Source organism: Staurois parvus, unplaced genomic scaffold (assembly GCF_062004578.1).
Source record: "Staurois parvus isolate SC_StPar_1 unplaced genomic scaffold, SC_StPar_1.0 ptg000220l, whole genome shotgun sequence".
Taxonomy (NCBI): Eukaryota; Metazoa; Chordata; class Amphibia; order Anura; family Ranidae; genus Staurois; species Staurois parvus.
In genome coordinates this window covers 551314-574126 of record NW_028318016.1, presented here as the reverse complement: position 1 = coordinate 574126, position 22813 = coordinate 551314, and the positions used below count along the sequence as shown (strand labels likewise).

The following is a 22813-nucleotide window of genomic DNA, read 5'->3' as shown; positions in this document are numbered from 1 at the left end:
GCTTGATGAAAATATTACTTTCATTTTTTTAATCAATTCGTTAGGTCAATCATTTTCCTCATATTCCTTATGTTAGAATGATTTGTTTTCCAAATTATTTATTTAATATTATAGGTACTTATATAGTACCGTCAATTTATGCAGCTCTTCACATATACACCCTGTTCCAAATTATTATGCAAATTCTATTTAAGTGTCACAAAGATTAAATATTTTGTTTTTCAGTTTAACTCATGGATGGCATTGTGTGTCAGGGCTCTTTTGATCACTGAAAACAATCTCGGACACCTGTGATAATTAGATTGGCAGGTGAGCCCAATTTAAGGAAAATTATAAAGCAGAGCACCATTTTCAAGCAATATGGGGAAGAAAAAAGATCTCTCTGCTGCCGAAAAGAGTGAAATAGTTCAATGCCTTGGACGAGGTATGAAAACATTAGATATTTCCGAAAACTTAGGCGTGATCATTGCACTATTGAGAGATTTGTGGCTGATTCAGCGCACAGACAGGTTCGTGCAGATAAAGGCACATTGAGGAAGATTTCTGCCAGATCCATGCATCGGATCAAGAGAGCAGCTGCTAAAATACCATTACATAGCAGCAAACAGATATTTGAAGCTGCTGGTGCCTCTGGAGTCCCACGGACATCAAGGTGTAGAGTCCTCCAGAGTCTTGCAACTGTGCCTAAACCTTCTATTCGGCCACCACTAACCAATGCTCACAAGCAGAAACGGCTGCATTGGGCACAAAAATACATGAAGACTAATTTTCAAACAGTCCTGTTCACTGATGAGTGCCATGCAACCCTGGATGGTCCAGATGGATAGAGTAGTGGATGGTTGGTGGACGGCCACCCTGTTCCAACAAGGCTGCAATGTCAGCAAGGCGGTGGTGGAGTCATGTTTTGGGCCGGAATCATGGGAACAGAGCTGGTCGGCCCCTTTAGGGTCCCCGAAGATGTAAAGATGACCTCTGCAAAGTATGTGGAGTTTATGACTGACCACTTTCTTCCCTGGTACAGAAGGAAAAACTATGCTTTCCGTAATAAAATCATCTTCATGCATGACAATGCACCATCTCATGCTGCAAAGAATACCTCTGCATCAATGGCTGCTATGGGGATAAAAGGAGAGAAAGTCATGGTGTGGCCTCCATCCTCCCCTGACCTAAATCCTATTGAGAACCTTTGGAGCATCCTCAAGCAAAAGATCTATGAGGGTGGGAGGCAGTTTACATCCAAACAGCAGCTCTGGGAGGCTATTCTGACATCTTACAAACAAATTCAAGCAGAAACTGTCTAAAAACTCATAAGTTCAATGGATGCAAGACTTGTGAAGCTGCTATCAAATAAGGGGTCCTATGTTACAATGTAACGTGACCTGTTAAAATGTTTAAAAAGTTAAAATGTTGTTAAAAGTTTGATTGAAATAGCTTTTGATTTCAGTAAATATGCTGCAAACACAACAAATGACAATTTTCAGTTCTTTACAACCTATAAAGTGTTTTGAAACTTACTGTGCGTAATAATTTGGAACAGTGCATTGTAAGTTTTTTATGTTTTAAAAAAATACTGTTATCATTAGGAGGTTTGTTCAATAAAATGTGAATTGTACTCTTAATAGTTGATAACATGAGAATTATGCTGACTGTTATTTACATTATTTAGGTAAATGAGAAAAATATAATTTGCATAATAATTTGGAACAGGGTGTATATATTATACATTCCCACCAGTCCCTAACCCTCAAAGGGTGTACAATCTAAAGTCCCTAACTTACATTCATTCATACACATACTAGGGCCAATTTAGACAGGATCCAATTAACCTACCAGCATGTCTTTAGACTGTGGGAGGAAACCCACGCAGGAAAAGGGAGAACATGCAAACTCCAGGCAGGTGGTACCGTGGTTGGGATTTGACCCAACGACTTTAGTACTGCCAAGTGGAAGTGCTAACCATTTAGCCACTATTCATTTTGTATATTTGGATTCACTTTGTATATTCCAAATCGATTAGTATTTTCGAAAGTTATCTTGGAAGATTCAGATTCATGCGTTATGTCATTATGTTATTTCAGCAACTTGCTTGCAATTTCAATGAGACTTTGATGTTTTGCTTGACTTTGGGCAATCATAGCAATACAGAGTATGACAATATTATTGAACTCACAAAACCCTCTGAAGTCACAAACATATGAATAGAAATTAATTTGTTGTTTTCGCTATAATTTATTTGATATTCGTTGAAATTCATTACTATTATGATAACGAAAATTTAGTTTGAATTTTGTTTTATAACTAAACGAATCACACATCTATCCAATAGTCATGTCAATCTGGGGGGAGTACTTGGCTATCCAACGGTACTGTCTCACAGTGACACTTTATGCCAGAAGTCTCCAAACTTTCTAAACAAAGGACCAGTTTACTGTCCTTCAGACTTTAGGGGAGCCAAACTGTGGCCATTTGGGGTAGAAAACATCCCGACATCAGTGAGAATAGACAATGCCCCATCTTTGGTGTCAGTGGGAGGGATAGTGCCCCATTTTTGGCGTCAGTGGGAAAGAATTGTGACCCATTGTTTGCGTTATTGGGAGGAACTGTGCCCCGTCATTGGTGTTATTGAGAATAATTGTGCCCCATAGTTGTTTGTCATAGGGAAGAATTGTGCCCCATAGTTGGCATCATTGGGAGGAATTGTGCCCCATAGTTGGTGTTATTGGGAGGAATTGTGCCCCATTGTTGGTGTCAGTGGGAGGAATTGTGCCCCATCGGTGTCAGTGGGAGGAATTGTGCCTCACTGTTGGTGTCAGTGGTGGGAATAATGCCTCATTGTTGGTATCAGTGGATGAAACAGTGCCCCAAGGGCCGGAAAAAAGCAAGCAAAGGGCCGCAGTTTGGAGACCACTGCTTTATGCAATAGATATGACCTGAGTTTCCAGCAAGATGCTTTGTGTTTAAAGCAATCATTTATACTGAACATATTCTTCAATTTTATTCATAACAACTACAGTAGCTGCCAATGCAACATTGTTATTTTGGTTAAGCAACCAAAGAAGAAACAATTGGAAACATTTATCTTTTAGCAAAGCACTCATTTCCATTGCCGTGACACAGCCGTAAAAATGTTACTGTTCATTGGGCAAAGCACAAAATTTCCTGCGTATATGATCAGTAGATTTCTTTTTTTTTTTAATATGTGAAATGTGTCCTGTTCTTTTTTTCAATGGTATTTTTGGATTTTTTTATTACAGATCTGAACTGAAAATGGTTGTAAAATGTTTTGGGTTTTTTCGGATGTGTGAATGAGGCCTAAAGAGTATTGATGATGTACAAAATACTGTATTCCATAGCCACCATATTTCACGTTACTGCAGTTAGCTTAGATATCGTACAAATCATTTTAAATAGGTCATTGCATTTTTTGCAGCTTTTTTTTAAACATGCAATCAGACGCTGTTTTTTATTATATACTCTATGCTCCAGAAATACTGTAGGTGACTGGAATCTAACTGGCGAACACTGGGCAGCACCCCCACCTTTTTATTATTGAACTTTGAGTTTGAAATGTAAGAGCAATGTAGTTAATAAAGATTTATATATACAGTATATAAATATATATATATGCATAAAAAGGTGCATAGTAACCATGGTATAATATTGTCATTGAGAGATTATTTTTGTGACACTGACCTATATTTACTTTGTTCTTTTTGGAAGACACATTTCTATATTTGAAATATATTGCTGCTTCTGTTATTTTAAAGAAGGTCTTTTCACTGTTTGTGTCTCTGTCTTTTAAATGTATGCATGCCTGGGGCACATAAGTCACACAGCTCGGCCGCTGAAAATGACTTGTGCTAATGTCACAGTCCTGCTGTATTCTGTGGATGAAATTACAAAGGCCAGCTAGATACTTTATCTTTTTGCTAAAAGCAAATGTTCAAGCAGTTCTTGAACTTCATACTATTTATGGATCCCAAGGGAAATAAAATAAAAAGAAATAAGAAAGGAAGAAAGAAATCTCAAGGGGTCTTTTATTTGGAGTATGCTTGCTGCTAAAAATGGTCACAGGAAAGGTGACAGGGAACTAGTAATGGCATAGCACCAACTATGTTCGTTTATGTCAATGCACTCAGGTGCACACCTTTTGTGTTAATTTGTTATTTGAGGTACAAGTGCATCTGAGCCTGTGTAGTGTACATTTCACCATATTTTCCATGCTGGATAACCCAGGTACTGCGTGCAGTTGCCCATACACATAAATGGCTGTGCACGGCATATGCAGAGGTGCAGGGTATATGCTGGTGCTCACGTAAACACAATCAAAGCATAGAGAAAAAATATATATTTATATATATTTTTGTTCTGCATAAACCTGTATTCTATACTTGTGTTTACTTGCACCACTGGCATATACTCAAGTACAGATGTGCACAGCCATTCAGGTCTATGGGCAGCTGTATAAAGCATTTGGGCTTTCTGGGTGGGAAAATATGCCAGAGTTTGTTGCTCAGGCACCCATGTGCAAGAAATCTAAATAGTTTGCCGATGTAAGCAACTCAGAACAAAGTGATTATAAAGAGATACTTTTCATATCTTAACGGCTTCCGCGTCGCCCTATAGCAGAAATACTGCTACAAGGCGGCACGGGTGCGTCAAATCATGTATATATACGTGATTTTGCAGTTCCGGGTAGGGGGTGCGTGCACGCCCTACCCGCGCCAACATTCGCGGCCTCAGCTGTCAATTACCAGGTCCTAGCCGGTGATTCCCCACCGGCACCTGGCAGTCTCTGAGGATTTCCGACCAGAGAGAGACCTGTATGTAAACAATACAGATCTCTCCCCTGTCAGCTCCTGCACACTGCTTTGTATGGCTCTGCATAGCAGAGCTATTCAAAGCAATAGCGGCTAATAACAGCACACAGTTAACTCTTTGATCGCCCCACATGTTAACCCCTTCCTGCCTAGTGCCATTAGTATAGTTTCATTGCTTTTTATTAGCACTGATTACTGTATTAGTGTCACTGGGGATGTCAGTGACACCAAGTCAATTCCCCCCCAGTGTCAGAATGGCCACCTCAGTCCCGCTATAAGTTGCTGATCGCTGCCATTACCAGAAAAAAATTCAGTACATATACCGCCATTTGTAAACACTATAACTTTCACGTAAACCAATTAATTTACACGTGTTGAGATTTTTTTTTAGAAAAGACATGTAGTAAATTATATTTTGGCCTATATTTATGATGAAATTTGATTTTTTAAAATGTTTTTACTGCATATGTTTAGTGACAAAAAGCCAAAATTATAGTTTTTAAAAATTCTCGGTCTTTTTTTGTTTTTAGTGCAAAAAATAACACACAGGCGATCAAATACCACCGAAAGAAAGCTCTACTTCTGGGGAAAAAAAGGATTTCAATTTTATTTGGGTGCAGCATTGCATGACTGCGCAATTGTCAGTTAAAATAACACAGCGCTGTATTGCAAAAAATGGTCTAGTCAGGAAGGGGGGTAAATCCTCTGGAGGGCAAGTGGTTAATAAAGTCAGTAAAAATAAACAGTAAATATCTGAAGATTACTGTTTTTAACTATTAATAAACCACCCTCATTAGGGTCTGATTTATTTTTTCTTACCAAGGGTAACTACCTTATTTAGATTATAGCATATATAGTATCAGCTCTAGAATGGTACTTTTGGGAGGTGCAGCCAAAGTAGAGTGGCAATTGAAGACAGAGTTTTTTGTGTGCTTTTCACTGCGTTTGTTCAGATTTTTAGAGCATGAAGCTTCACCACATTCCTTTGCTTCAGATACCTACGTAAGGTCTGTGTTACTAAATTAGCGCTATATAATTCTCTATATAAAGCGGAAGCATATTAGTTTGATCCGTGTTTGGCTTATTCCTTATTACACTGTCAAGATAGTGTGTAGTGTTCACCAATAACTGAAGAATGATTGCTGTCTGCAGTTAAGTCCAAATTGTTCTTTAATGAAACACTCAGATGGAGTCAACAGGAAAGAATATCATGACGCATTAGTAAGAGATCTGTTTCTCAGTAACACTTCTGGTAATTGGTTTCACGTTTGTAGAATAAGAATAGTTGTAGTCTCCTAACAAAAGTTACAAAATATTGTGTAGGTGACAATTTAGCAATCCCATTTCAATACTGCTTGTGCAAAATATTTTCAATAATAGATCTGAGCTATGATCTGGCTGATGGCTTTATAATATTATATTTCAAGGGTCATTCAAATAATTAAAACTGGTTAACTTATACCAGTCAAGAAATAGAAAGGTCAGAGCTAATACAAATTAATTTGACAAATAAATTGCTCTCGATTTTGTTGTGGTGAGATCTGATTTGGGCATGTACAAGGAAAAGGAAGAGGACTGTCAGGAATAGAAACCATAACTCAATCTTCTGCAAGGAGTCAAGCAGGCTGCTAACCTGTAATATAATTTATTATGGTGTATAACTGTGGAATTGCATTCTTGACAGTTTTCCTTTGCCCTCTAGTTCCAGGAACTGAGAAAAAATCCTTGTTAGCTTTGTATGGCTAACATTTTTTTCTGTCTTCTCTTTCCAGTAATTGCCCATCTTTCCTGGCTACTGGTCTGGCAAGGGCAACGGCAGATGAGATCTTGCAAACTGACCTATCAGTATACTATGTACCAAAGCATGTAGATGGCACAGAAGGAATCATACGTAAGTAAATTATTGTCTCTCTTTCGGTTGTAAAATTGTTACTTTAGTTTGCAAAAGAAGTTTGTATTCATAAAGTGGTAGTATCAATCCTCTTTCTAGCCAGTACAGCACCTGAAGTCTTTACTTTGTGATCGCATTTGTATAGTGTGATTCATTTTATGAATCATATTGTTCAATGAGATCATTTTTAGGCACCAGATGAGTGGAAAGTTAAGTTTCAACAACTTTTTATGAGTGTTGAAAAAATTATGTGATCAGAAATACATTAGTATGGACAGGATAGCTTTCTCTTTTTCAGAGCTTTATTTTTCCAGTGTATATTCATATCCCTGCAAACATCAGCTCAGTCTTCATTAGGCTCTCCTAAAACTTCAGTGTTTAGCAGAAGCAGAAATTAGGGGGTTTACAGTGTGTACAAAGTATCTACCTCTTTTGTTCCTTCTCCTCCTTTTCTTACTCGTCTTCAGGTCTTGTCTAAGAAAAGAGAAAATTAGCACAGCAGTGTCCTCCACTGTCAACAATCCTTATGATGATCTCAGCCCTGCCTTGTTCTTATGCCTCCCGACCCCTGGGGATACCTGGTGTCTGCAGGGATACCTGTTGTCTGGCACAACCGCCAGGATTACTACTGATTACTATTGTACTCTGGTTAAACGTTACTTGGTTTACTGCAATGGTTGATTTGTTTTACTGCAACAAAAGTTGTTAGAAACTGCTGTTTTTTAAATAAATAATTTGAAAAAGATGATCTACCTCCCAGTGGTCTGGTAAACAAGTAAATGTGTCCCTGGACCTCTCACTTGTTCACTGTTACGTGGGGGGTGGGATCTTCAGAATACACTAGTCAGAGCTGTAGCCATTGGCTGCTGGTTGTCCATGTATACCCAGCTTTAGAATATTTCCTTGGAGTCATGAATAAATTGGCCAGTGACTATGCAGGAAGTGGAGCATGGGATCCTCCAAAAAACTTTAAAATCAATTCTTACTGTGTCTAGAAGCCGCAATGTAAATATATCTATATATATTCCGATCCAGGGAGGTTAGAACTTCTGATTTTTTTATGCCTTTTTGTCCTAATGACAACTGCATCCGCATTTTTCTTTTACATGCATGACAAGGACAGGAAGTGAGGGAAAATCTCCCCAGAGAGGTCAAAGACAAAAATAAAGACTTGACAGAAATGTGTAACTCTTTAATAATGGCCAGATCAAGCTTTCACAAAAATGATTGTTTCTCATTTATTAAGGGACAGTGGATTCAGAGACATTTTGAATGGAAGATTGGACACTGACAAACGAAAAACTGTGACCAGCCTGGTGAAAACCCCTCCCATTCCCAGCATGCCTTAGGTTTTTGCTATTGTCCTAGGATGACCGACTTTTCTTTTTATTAGGCATGTTTTCTTTTTAAAGTTGTTTTTCATGCAATTAAGACTTCTTTATGAGCTGCTTGAGTTAGTCTCTTGCTCTCTAGTCTCAGCTGTCTAGATTGGTGTACCATGAGCAACAGCTTTGGAGTCCATACCTGGACTCCGCTGGAACAAACGATAGTGGGGCCTGCTTGCAATGTGACCTTCGGGTACTTGGATCTGCATTGTTGTGCTTTCCAGGCCTGTGTGTACTGTTGTTGTGCTGTGGAGCACTTTCCAGGTCTGGAGCCATGGCACAGCCTCTAGTGTGATCCTGTCTCTGAAGACTCATTTATGATTGGCCATGTGGGAAGAGTATCAGGAGCTACTTATTTTATTTGAGCCATTGGGTGCCATTATTAGCCATTTTTTTCATTTTTTTCCCCATGGAAAGCTTCCACCTACGTTAGTCCTTTAATGGCCTGTGGCGGTTTAACTCTTCGGCAGCTGGTTCATAAATACCCAAGGCATTACCTGGTATTCTGAGTCAATCTGTCTCTTCCAAATAGTGCAACATGTCACAGTCCCATTGTATCAGGCATCTAAAGCTTTAATTCAAGTATCCATTTGGGTTATTTTACAGTGCTCACTCAAGGACTGCCAGTCTAGTATGTTATATTGTACATTCCTCTGAGCCTTCCTTAACTCGTTCAGATATGGCCCATTTTTCTGCCTTATCCCAGGAGGGTTTCACTGCAGTTAGATTTAGTTACATTTCATCAGCCTGATTTCAACTTTAATTGTTGAGTCTGACTGCAGAGGCTATAAGTGTACCTCAGCAGCTTTCTCTTCAGAATCATTTTATGACACGTCTACAGTTTTATCAGTCTCTGAGACTTTTGTTGTAGATGCCCTATCTGATGAAGAGTCTCCAAAATCCTTGCAGAATGGCTCCTGAGGAGTTGCAGACAGCTGCCATAGCTCTTAGGCTTGATCATTTCAGCTTTTATTGATGTGGTGTTTCCATCCTTAAAAATGGAAAAGCAGCCTGTAGGTTTTACAAATGCTCTTATTTGTCTGGGATCTTTTAGAGGCCCTGTATCTAATTGAAGAGTCCTTTATTAAGAAGAAGGCCATTACCACCAATGCACTGGCAGTATCACAGCTTAATAACATGCTGACTGTTCCTGTAAAGGACATGCAAGTGTTTAAAGATCCCACAGATAAACATTTTGGATATTCTTCCATGAACATTGCATTTTCCTGGCACAACCTGCATAGTAGGCCTCCATGGCTTTGATATTAGTCTATCAAACACTAGGGGAATTGAGTAATGCATAAAAACGGTTGCCATTTACATTGCACTGCTCCACTATTTGTAGAGTAGACAAGTAGCAGATGTCTCCCTGTCTTATTTCCTGAATGATTCTCCTATAAGTGAACATGTGAAGAACTCTTTGAAATGTTGATCTGCAGTGCATGCATGTAAAAAGCATATTCAGCATATGTCCTTCTAGGGTCAACTTCTCTTTGGAGTTACATTGAATAACCTCATCATGGATGTAATTGTGGTAAAGAATACTCCTCTACCACAGCAGAAGAAGCCTAGGCCTAGGCTCATTTACCTCCTCTAGGATAATGTACTTCCATCCCTTTGTCTGGCTGTAGTACATCAGAAAGAGAATTCCCTTCATTTGTTGGATATACAGTAGTTCATGCTCTACAAAGGAAAATCCCACATTTTGAGCTGTCAACAGACCAAAATTAGAGGGGAAATCTTTCAATGAGACATTTATTCCCCAGTCTCCTCTGCACTGAATAAAACTGGTACAAACAATGAGCAGAGAGTGCAAAATCTGGTTCAGCTCTGCATAGAGACCAATCAGCTTCCAGGTTTTTTGTCAAAGTTTAATTCAACAAGCTGAGGTTAAAAGCTGATTGGCTACCATTCACAGCTGCACCAGATTTTTAACTCTCCAGGTTTAGTAAATAAACGCCATTGCATACTAATAGCCCTCAATGTTTTCATAAAGAGTACCTATCATTTGCCAAATGCAGGCACATAGGGTTTTGTTAATTCCTTGTAATAGTAATAAAGTTAAGTTAAAAAAACCAAGTTAAAAAATAAATTCTATGTAAACCATTATTTCACCACACATGTGAGGTATCGCTGCGAACATCAGGGAGAGGTCAGTAATTCTAGTGACATAGCTTGTAGTTAGCTCTAAACTGACAACTAGTAAAGGTTTTTAAATTTTTATATATGAAGATTTTTGGGTACCATTGTTTTTTTCATTATATCATAGGCACACTCAATTTTAAGACTTGGCATGTGTGGTATCTATTTACTCGATGCAACCTCATCTTTTATATTTTACTAAAAAAAATGGGCATTGCATGTACTAAAATTAATTTTATTATATTGTTTCCTGAAAATATGAGTTTGATAGACAGTTGTGGAAATATTGTGCAACATAAAAAACTACACGTACTGTCTTTTATTCTACAAGGCCTCTGCTTTCAGCAAATATATAATGTTTTGAGGGTTTTAAGTAATTTTATGGTCAGATTTTTACATGCATGCAAAAAGTAAAAAATCACTCTTGAGCAGAAGTGGTTATAGATCTGAGTGCCTCCCCCACTACCACAAAAAAAAAAGGTAATAAGTACCCATTCATCTGTTGGTGTGCTGTAGTGGCATTCATTGATAATGGCACTCCAATGCACTTTGGTAATGAACGTTTGTTGCAGTGAACCCAACACACGACACATGCAACTTTTTGTTGAGAATCTCTTGCTCATAAAAACATGCATTAACATGCATACTTTACCGCAGCTCATAGATGTGAACCTAGACTTAAACAACCCCCCTCCAAAACACACATAAATACATACACACACGCTGCACACATTAAGGTAGTGCAAATTTTGTGCTGGCGCACTGCGGCAGGAAAATTCTGGATTCTCTCATATTGGGGTTAGAGGGACAGTTTTATATTTATGACATGTAAATACAAAACAGGAACAAAGGTTTGCGTTCCACCTGCGTACAGTATGCAGAAGTGACGTGTCCTGAAAGTCACTCCCTACGCATTTCATGAACAAATGTCTGATGTCATGCCTATATGATTTTAACACTTGTAAGTGCATTTTGATACGTTTCTAAAACTCTATGAGAGGATCTTTTATCGCTCTTTCTACATGAGCTGGATACATTATTGAGTTGTTTTAAAGGCACAGGAGCATTGTTTAAGTGCTTAGTCGACGCATTTATCCATCTGTACAAGAGCGGTTTGGAGACCAATTGGAGAACAACACTTGTGGAGATGACCAGCTGGTACTGGGCAAGCCATCTTTGACTTCTCTTTAATTAAGGGAGTCAATATCCTCTGGTGAGTGCAGTGTGTTTCTGTGTGGTGGAGAGGAGGAGCACGATCTATGGTGGCACAGATCTTTCACCTTTTATGTGGATTAAGTCTGCAATGATCAATGTTTTTGACTTTATTATGTTTAATATGGACTATTTATTTCTGGACTGATTTTGTGGTTGATTTTGATATATTTGTTTACATGTTTGTTTGGGGAAGTGTCCGAAAGTGCTGTCAAACCTTTGAGGTTTTTTTCTTCACTAACATGAAATATGTAGTGCAAGGGCCTGCCTATGGCATACAGTGGGGCAAAAAAGTATTTAGTCAGCCACCAATTGTGCAATGCCTGATGCCTGTAATTGGCATCATAGGTAGACCTCAACTATGAGAGACAAAATAAGAAAAGAAATCCAGACAATCACATTGGCTGATTTGGAAAGAATTTATTTGCAAATTATGGTGGAAAATAAGTATTTGGTCACCTACAAACAAGCAAGATTTCTGGCTCTCACAGACCTGTACCTTCTTCTTTAAGAGGCTCCTCTGTCCTGCACTCATTACCTGTGTCAATGGCACCTGTTTGAACTTGTTATCAGTATAAAAGACACCTGTCCACAACCTCAAACAGTCACACTCCAAACTCCACTATGGTGAAGAGCTGTCGAAGGACACCAGAAACAAAATTGTAGACCTGCACCAGGCTGGGAAGACTGAATCTGCAAAAGGCAAGCAGCTTGGTGTGAACAAATCAACTGTGGGAGCAGTAATTAGAAAATGGAAGACATACAAGACCACTGATAATCTCCCTCGATCTGGGGCTCCACGCAAGATCTCACCCCGTGGGCTCAAAATGATCACAAGAATGGTAAGCAAAAATCCCAGGACCACAAGGGGGGACCTAGTGAATGACCTGCAGAGAGCTGGGACCAACGTAACAAAGGCTAACATCAGTAACACACTATGCTGCCAGGGACTCAGATCCTGCAGTGCCAGACCTGTCCCCCTGCTTAAGCCAGTACATGTCCGGGCTTGTCTGAAGTTTGCTAGAGAGCATTTGGATGATCCAGAAGAGGATTGGGAGAATGTCATATGGTCAGATGAAACCAAAATAGAACTGGTAGAAACACAACTCATAGTGTTTGGAGGAGAGAGAATGCTGAGTTGCGTCCAAAGAACACCATACCTACTGTGAAACATGGGGGTGGCAACATCATGCTTTGGGGCTGTTTCTCCGCAAAGGGACCAGGACGACTGATCCATGTACAGGACAAAATGAATGGGGCCATGTATCGTGAGAGTTTGAGTGCAAACCTCCTTCCATCAGCAAGGGTATTGAAGATGAAACGTGGCTGGGTCTTCCAACAAGACAATGATCCCAAACATACCACCCGGGCAACAAAGGAGTGGCTTCGTAAGAAGCATTTCAAGGTCCTGGAGTGTCCTAGCCAGTCTCCAGATCTCAACCCCATAGAAAACCTTTGGAGGGAGTTGAAAGTCCGTGTTGCCCAGCGAGAGCCCCAAAACATCACTTTTCTAGAGGAGATCTGCATGGAGGAATGGGCCAACATACCAGCAACAGTGCGTGCCAACCTTGTGAAGACTTACAGGAAACGTTTGACCTCTGTCATTGCCAACAAAGGATATATAACAAAGTATTGAGATGAACTTTTGCTATTGACCAAATACTTATTTTCCACCATAATGTGCAAATAAATTCTTTCCAAATCAGCCAATGTGACTGTCTGGATTTTTTTTTCTCATTTTGTCTCTCATAGTTGAGGTCTACGTATGATGCCAATTACAGGCCTCTCTCATCTTTTTAAGTAGCAGAACTTGCACAATTGGTGGCTGACTAAATACTTTTTTGCCCCACTGTATATATCGAATGCATTGTTTAGGTTTGTACTCATATTACACAATGTTGATAAATATATGGACAGCTTAAAGCAGTGTCTATACTGCAGACCACTTTACAGAGTACAACCAAAGTGACCCCATCTTCCCAGTACAAATCCTCCCCCCTTCCAAATTCCATATCCCCCATAGTCCAGATCACCTCTAACATCCCTTAATCCCCCTTCCAAACCTTTCCCCCAGTACATAACCCCCCCCCACACACACACACACACACACACCCCTCAATACATATGGACCCCCCACACACACACCCCTCAGTACAAATAGCTCCACACACCCCCAGCACAGACTGACCCCCCCCCCCAGCATAGACCCCTCAAAACCCCCAAATCCCCCCCTTCCCAAATACAGAATCCTCAATTAAGACACCCTCCTTGCCAAATATGGAATCTTGATGAATGATGCTCTTTCCAAAATACAAAATCTTGATTGACACTCCCCCCCCCCCCCCTTCCCAAATATTGAATCCTCATTTAAGACACCCCCCCTTCCCAAATACCATACAGAATCTTTAGTAGGCCACATTCACACGTGTTTTATTGGAGAAATGTTCCCACCAGGGGCGGACTGACCACTCGGGCACTGCCCGAGTGCCCGGGTTCACTAAAGGGCCCCATGAGAGGCTCAGTTCATCCTCTGGATATGCTGCTGCTGAAAGGAGGAAAAAAGGAAGTGTTGCAATGGGGCAGCGGCGCAGCAGGCACTTCGGAGGATTGGGTCCCACATCCCTGCCACAGGACGGGCGGCCAGAGAAGAGAGCGAAGTCATCGTTGTGCTGACTTGCCCTGTATCCTGCAGTAGGTCAGTGTGTAATCCCCCGACCCCCGGTGACACTGACAGCACTGCAGCTTAACCCCCTCCCGCCCGCTATATAAGGAAATGACAGGCGGGCGGCGGTTCTCTTGTTCCGGAAGGACATCATATGACGTCCTCCCACCAACGATCGGTGGTGCACTGTGTCCCTGGGACACAGCGGATCAGCGGAAAGAGCCGAAGACGTCGGCTCGGTCATGTGATCAGCTGTGTCCAATCACAGCTGATTGCATGTAAATAAGGAAATGCCGGTTATCGGCATTCCTCTCCTCACCAGCTGTCACACTGACAGCTGGTGAGGAGAGGAGAGCCGGTAATCGGCATTCCTCAGAGGGGACATATACACTGATCATCAGGGCACTGATCAGTGCCCTGATGATCAGTGTAGCCCCATCAGTGCCACCCACCTGTGTCCATTAATGTCACCTGTCAGTGTCCGTCAATGCCACCTGTCAGTGCCATTCAATGCCACATATTGCCAATCAATGCCACATATCAGTGCCAATCAGTGCCTACCAGTGCAGATAAATGCCACATATCCGTGCCCATCTGAGCTGCCTATCATTGCTAGTCAGTGTTGCCTATGAGTGCTGCTAATTAGTGCAGTCTATATGTGCCCGTCAGTGCCACCTAACAGTGCCAGTCAGTGCTGCCTATCAGTGCCATATATGAGAGCTGCCTCTCAGTGCACATCAGTGATGTCTGTCAATGCCCATCAGTGCCACCTACCAGTGCGTCCTCAGTGCCCATCAGTGCCACCTATCAATGTCCATCAGTGCCTCCTTATCAGTGTCCATCACTGCAGCCTCATTAGCGCACATCAGTGAAGGAGAAAAATTACTCATTTACAAAATTTTATAACAGAAACTAAGACAAAAACTATTTTTTTTCAAAATTTTCAGTTGTTTTTTGGTTAGTTTACCAAAAAATAAAAACCCAGAGGGGATTAAATACCACCAAAAATAGCTCTGTTTAAAAAAAAATGATAACAATTTCATACGGGGACAGGGTTGCATGACCGCGCAATTGTCATTCAAAGTGTGACAGCGCTGAAAGCTGAAAATTGGCCTGGGCAGGAAGGGGGTATAAGTGCCCGGTAGGCAAGGGGTTAATAGTAGTCTTCTTTTCTATATTCCCTATATAAAACTATTCTATATTCCCTATATCTGTACACTGAGTGGCACCCAGTGTAGAGATATCAGTGTTATATATAGGGAATAGCACACAATGTACAGATATCAGTGTTATATATAGGGAATAGCACACAATGTACAGATATCAGTGTTATATATAAGGAATAGCATTCAGTGTACAGATATCAGTGATATATACAGTGGCTTGAAAAAGTCTTCCTCACGACTGAAATGTCCCCCATGTTACAATGTATTTATTGGGATTGGATGTGATAGATCAACACAAAGTGGCACATAATTGTGAAGTGGAAGGAAAATGAGAAATACTTCTAACATTTGTGACCAATAAATCTGTGAAAAGTGTGGCGGCATTTGTATTCGGCCCCCTGGAGTCAGTATTTTGTAGGACCCCCTTTGGCTGCAATTCCACGTGCAAGTCTTTTTTGGGGACGTCTCTCCCAGCTTTGCACATCTACAGAGGGACATTTCTGCCCATTCTTCTTTGCAGAATCACTCAAGCTCTGTTATTGGATGGAGAGCGTTTGTGAACAGCAATTTTCAGGTCTGGACACAGATTCTCCATTGGATTTAGGTCTGGACTGTGACTGGGCGATTCTAACACATGAATATGCTTTGTTTAGAAAACTTGGAGACCCCAAATTTAGATCAAAGGGCCAGTTTACTGTCCTTCAGGTTTTTGGGGGCCAGACTGTGGTCTTTGGGATCAGAAATTGTCCTGGCATCAGTAGGAGTAAACCATGCATGCTTAGTATTAGGGGGAAGAATAGCATCCCACCTTTTGGTGTCAATGGGAGGAATAGCTCCCCATCATTGGTATCAGTGGGATGAATAGTGCCCCATCATTGGTATCAGTGGGATGAATAGTGCCTTAACATTCATGTCTGTGAAAGGAATAATGTCCTATCATTGGTATCAGTGGGAAGAATAGTGAAACATCATTGGTGTCAGTGGGAGGAATAGTGCCCTATCATTGGTGTCAGTGGAAGGAATACGAAAAATTCATTAAAAAATTCATTTTGAAATGTACCACCTTTAATGTAAGTTTTTTTTTTTTTCTTTATTTTGTGTAATAAACATTTATTTTGAACATACTGTAGAGAAATTCTGTGACAAACGCATGTATTGCGGGCAGTGTAATATGTAGGTGTGGGTGCGGCTTGAGTGGGCAGGGACACAGGGGCCCCATGATCTCCTATTGCCCGGGGGCCCCATGAGTTGTCAGTCCGCCCCTGGTTCCTGCTTAATGATCAGTAAAACACTTGCATATAGGTGGCTTTAAATGCATAAAGATGTGTATGCACAAGAAATTTTGCTTTTATGATAATTTATTTTTCCCTTGATTTAGGCTAAATTTATGTGCTTACAAACGTATATACGTTCGATTATACACGTAAGTCTGTAAAGGACATGTTCTTAGATGCAGATTTTTTTTGTATTCTGTGTTCTAGATCAAAAAGCAGCTCATGTTTATGCACCTGTGTGAATGGCTCCATTGAAAACAATACAGCTGTATTCAGATCCTTAATTAAAACACACTTGTATATGCATATTTTTACAGTCCTGTCAAGGAAGCTTTAGTGACACCCCCTTTCCCCACCATCAGTACACAATAGCTCATGTGTTTCTTTCAAATTTCAGGATTGGGCACCACCTAATGTTAGGTGCCACTACTCCACAGTCTAAACATTCTAGCCAGAAATTATTTTTTTTTTATGATTATTTTTCACCCTGTACATTTGACAGTTTTCTATATCTTGATCTGTGCAACCATTGGTATATAAATATCAAATAGTGCTCAACCCCCCCCACACACAGGCTAATTCAGTTTATTGCTATGGCTACTGGCATTCACATTGCTGGCTCTTGGAGATCGTCTACCCTGTTATTTCACATTGTTAAAAATAGTTAGTCGCATTATGTGATATGAAAAATTGGTGCTGTACAGAACTCTAGCAGTGCAAGGTTTACTAAATCTACCAAGCTTGCATTTGCTAAAATAGTTTGCCTTACCTTAAATACATTCTTATATTTTAATTTAGCATTTGTACCAGATTCATGATCAATATTTGTCACATCATTTCTCAGACATTTTTATTATGCCAGTTTTCCACACTATTATTCATGTTGGTTTATTTGAATTATTATTTCTCCCGGCATGGGGTATTTTGGACAATTAGGATACATTTAGAATGAATGAATGGCTCAATAGCAGAATCAGTAGAATCTTGCTGTCAGTTGTAAGCCCTACCTGCGCACACTGTGTAAGAACAGCTGGAGATGTCGGCAAAAGTGGTCAGATTTGTACTCTGTACAAATCTATAGCTGAGGCATGTTGCTGTTCGCATGTAAATGCTCATCTGAGCGGCAAAGAGGGCCTCTGACCGACCCTGGACGCAGCCAGTGAGTGCCTAGGATAGGCGTTTCTGTGGACTTTTGGCCATACTATGTCAATTTCAGTATGTCATCTCAGCCAGGCTAATCAAAGTGGCCAAAGATCGGTACCTGGATGAAGGCTGCCCAAAGATGTAAATGGTCGGTGATGGAGCTTAAAGACATAGCAGTACTGGAGTGGAGGTAAGTATAGTTCTAGTTTAAATACCCAAATTGAGCCAGGCTGGGCCGGTGCTAGACTATTGTACGTCCTGCTACTTGCACCCCCCCCCCCAAAAAAAACTCCACAAGCTAATCCTTGCCAACGTTAGCTCTGTGTGGAGACTGACTAGGGATGGGGAACCAGGAGGAAGTGATGTTGTGTCCAGGACCTCATTGGCAGGATACCTCTTCTTCTGAACTGTGACACCAGGACCCAGAAGTGACATTTTACACGTTGCATCCATGCTTCTGGGTCATTAACAGGAAGGGGAGATCAGTGAACAGGTGTTCACTGATATCCTTCCCTTCTACCAGTGGCACCATTCATGCAGGTCCCAGGTCCGCTGATGAGAGTGTGGAGCCTGGGAAACATGGCAGGGCACATGGGGGGTTTGGAAACAATCTGGAGGCTGAACAGCTATTGGATCATTTCCACCAGACAGTCAGCCTGTCAGATTTACACACATTCAGTGAGATGCTTCCTGGTAGTTCTTATTTACACTTGTGTTTGAGGGACATTAAAAAAACTACACTTTTACTATCCCCAACCACTCCCAATTATGCTGCAAAGGCACTGCCACCGTGTTACAGCGGGGGGGAGGGTTTACACAACACCCTGCCACTATTGCCATACTACAGTGGTAGTGCCTTTGCAGCATAGTGGGGAGTGGTTGGAGGACAGTAAAAGTGTGGCTCAGCCACACATTTGTAATGTCCCTCAAACACAAGTGTAAAAAGGAAATAAGAGAGCATCTCACTGTGCTTATGTGATTGTCATTATAATGATCACACAGTACAGAAGGCACTGTATGTCGGTCTGTATACAGCATATGGCTGTATCTCTGTCTTTGGCTCAGAAAACTGAAATTGTGAGCTTGCCTCTCCACTGAGTTCCCATTGCTGCCTGCGCCCTTGGCCATCTCCTGCCACCAGGCTAAAGCCTCGCCATCAGCACCCTTCAGCGGAGGAATGTATAATCACTCTGCCAGTAAAAGGCTGTGAGCAGCCGCAGACAGCTGCCACTTATCAGCATTGCAAAATGCAGCACAGCTTTAGCTGAAAAAGAGAGTCCCTCTCTGCTTCTTGCCTCCTGGGCCCCTCTGGTGAACTGATGGGGCCCAGGGAAAATATAATTAATGTTGAAGCAAGACCAGCTGTACTGCTCTATCGGCAGCCCTAGGTGGCAGTGCGCCCTAGGCAGCCTCCTAGTTTTCCCTAGTGGTAGCTCCGACCCCAGGTACCAACAACCTAAGCAAGTAGCCCAAGAAGTGGCTATAGTCCATCTATTCATTAGTACTGGAGAGAGGCTGTTATCCAAGATTCATTTTTGTGAAGTGTTATTTATCCACACATTAGGCAACACCAGACATGCTCCTCTTTGAGGACAGACAAATGGAGCTACCTTTACTGACTTGAGGAAATGCCCCTTGAATTTCCCATTCTAACCCTACTTCATTTTGTGAGTTCTCATTTATTGCTAGTGTCTGGAAGTGATGGACCACTTCTCCCTTACAGAGAAATCACTCTTAGCTTAAAGCCTAACTCCATGTTTTAGTGAACTTTAAACAGTTTGTTTGGACCAAGCTGGTCCAAATGAACTATTTCCTTCACTAACTCATGCAGCAGCTGTCATCACTGTATGAACTTTATGTAACTGAGGCTACATACAGCACACAACACTGTGTTCTGGCAGTGGGACAGAGACATCAAGGTGGGCAAAGCGCTGCTCAGCCATTCATAGGACATTATGTATATTCTGAATGAGTGCAAGGCTTCATCTGATTGACTGAAAGGCAGTCAGATGATTTTACAATCTCTGCTTCATAGTGTCACAAACATGCTCCCAAAAAGTGTAATTGTTATACACATGCACACAAATAATAATGGCCACTGCTATTTAAAAATCCTTCTTTTTATCCAACCCGAATTCCAAATAAGTTGGGATTCTGTGTAGAATCCACATAAAAACAGGATGCAATGATTTGCAAATCTCATAAACTCATATTTTATTCATGATATAAAACAGAAAACATATCAAATGTTTAAAATGTGAAAATATACGATTTTAATATTTAAAAAAATTAGGTAATTATGAAATTGATGGCAGTAACACATCTCAAAAAAGATAGGACAAGGCAACAAAAAAGCTGGCAAAGTAAGTGGTACTAACAAGGAAGAACTGAAACAACATTTTGGGTTAATTGGCAACAAAGAGCATCTCAGAGAGTCCGTGTCTGAGAAGTAAAAATGGGCAAAGGTTCACCAATCTGTGAAAGCTACATCTAGAATTTGTCAAACTGTTTCAGAATAATGTTCCTGAACATAAAATTGCAAGTACTTAATATAATCAAAAGATTCCAAAAATCTGGAGAAACCTCTGTGCATAAGGGACAAGGCCGAAAAGCTATATTGAATGCCTGTCATCTTTGATCCCTCAGACAGCACTGCATTAAAAAGGGGCATGATTCTGTGATGGACATCACTGCATAGCATAAGGAATACTTCCACTAATCACGCTCTGTTAACACAGTTGTCCGTGCCATCCAAAAATGCAAGGTAAAGCTCTATACACATATACACAGCCATCTTCTCTCGGCCAAAGCTCATTTAAAATGATCTGTGGCAAAACGGTTCTGTGGTCAGATGAACCAAAATTTGACATTCTTTTTGATTACACAGTTGAAAAGCCTGCATCTCTGATGGTATGGGGGTGCATTAGTGCGTATGGAATGGGTATTTTTCCCTGTTTGGAAAAGCATAATAAGTGCTGAAAGATATATCTAGATTTTAAGGCAACATATGCTCCCATCCAGACTACATCTTTTTTCGTAAGTTCATTGACAGACTTCTGGATCATGACTATAGGGCTGCGTTGAGCAATCCGTCGATCATGATCTACCCGTCGATCGCAGCCAAGTGGCAGATAGATCGTGTCTCTGCATTGCCGACCCTGGTCTAAACTGTTCCTCCTCAGTGGTGTACTAATGGGATGCAGTCAGAGAGAGCTGAGCGGAGCAGGAAAGGAGAGAGCCGGGCAGAGCAGGGAAGAATAGAGCTGGATGGGCAGAGCAGGTGAGGAGAGTTGCACTTGCACTGATCTACTTCTCCCACTGAAGCAGTAGGTATGGGCCCACTGGGGCTGCTGCGGTGGCCATTTTACTGGATGTAGGGGCAGTGCCTGAGACAGGCAGCTGCGTTTTCTGCAAAAATATATGTTAGAAGGGACAGACCCCCCCCCCATGAAGAAAGGGGTTACTTCATAGAACTGAATAGGCATATATCCCAATAAAAATTTATTTTGTTCATTAAATCTAGAAAATTTACATAGACAATACCCCAAAAATTTTGTTTAATATTATAAATTGCTCAACCATCACCCCCTGACAACGTTGTCCACCACTACCACATACATACAACACAAATAACATACACAGTGACCATTATGAGGTGAATAGACAGGGATGTGAAATTTTACCAACCTGTCTATCCCTCAAACCCCCCCTGGGAGGATAAAAGTGTGCGTCTTTTTGAATTGCCTATTCAATATACTGTGGATTATAGATATATGGGGGTACTATAATGGTTATATAGGCAGTCCCAGTAAACTGTATACATGCAATCAGGTGTAAATGAATCTATCCAGATATATCCACTTAGGCTTGCAGGTATTATGACTGTTACACTTATGAACCATAGGTAGCAATATAAAAAGCCAGTTTCTTTTGTCTGCACCTACAGCAGGATAGAGGTCAAGCATATGGATATCATCAGCTGTAACCTGAATGGTTAATTTTGCAATTCCGACGAAAAAGAACAGCCACATAGGTAACTGCTGATGCATGAAGATCAAAGGCAAAGAAATCACTCCCACTGCTGCATACACTATATTGCCAAAAGTATTGGGACGCCTGCCTTTACAAGCACATGAGGTTTAATGGCATCTCAGTCCTAGTCTGTAGGGTTCAATATTGAGTTGGCCCACCCTTTGCAGCTATAACAGCTTCAACTCTTCTGGGACGGCTGTCCACAAGGTTTAGGAGTGTGTCTATGTGAATGTTTGACCATTCTTCCAAAAGCGCATTTGTGAGGTCAGGCACTGATGTCGGGCGAGAAGGCCTGGCTTGCAGTCTCCACTCTAATTCATCCCAAAGGTTTTCTATTGGTTTGAGGTCAGGACTTTGTGCAGGCCAGTCAAGTACCTCCACCCCAAACTCTCTCATCCATGTCTTTATGGTGGGCTGTTATGTTGGAACAGGAAGGGGTCATCCTCAAACTGTTCCCACAAAGTTGAGAGCATGAAATTGTCCAAAATGTCTTGGTATGCTTATTCCTTTAGAGTTCCCTTCACTGGAACTAAGGGGCCAAGCCCAACCCCCGAAAAACAACCCCACACCATAATCCCCCCTCCACCAAACTGTACACTTGGCACAATGCAGTCAGGCAAGTACTGTTCTTCTGGCAACCACCAAACCCAGACACGTCCATCAGATTGCCAGACAGAAGCGTGATTCATCACTCCAGAGAACATGTGTTCACTGCTCTAGAGTCCAGTGGCGGCGTGCTTTATACCACTGCATCCGACGCTTTGCATTGCACTTGGTGATGTAAGGCTTGGATGCAGCTGCTTGGCCATGGAAAGCCATTCCATGTAGCTCTCTATGCACTGTTGTGCTAATCTGAAGGCCACACAAGGTTTGGAGGTCTTTCGCTATTCACTCTGCAGACTGTTGGCAAATCCTGCACACTGTGCACTTCAGCATACGCTGTTATTTTACATGGCCTACCACTTTGTGGCTGAGTTGCTGTTGTTCCCATTTGCTTACACTAACGGTAGTCCGTGGAATATTTATTAGCAAGGAAATTTCATGGATGGACTTATTGCACAGATGGCAACCTATCACGGTACCATG

At 41.2% G+C, this 22813-nt stretch overlaps 1 protein-coding gene across 1 annotated transcript in view; it reads left to right on the top strand.

The window, feature by feature from the left end:
• PPM1E (protein phosphatase, Mg2+/Mn2+ dependent 1E) overlaps nt 1-22813 on the top strand; it is a 379043-nt gene that overhangs the window by 218123 nt on the left and 138107 nt on the right. Inside the window, exon 2 of the mRNA XM_089679184.1 lies at nt 6593-6711. Coding sequence (XP_089535310.1) covers nt 6593-6711 — 119 coding nt within the window. The remainder of the gene's footprint in view (nt 1-6592; nt 6712-22813) is intronic.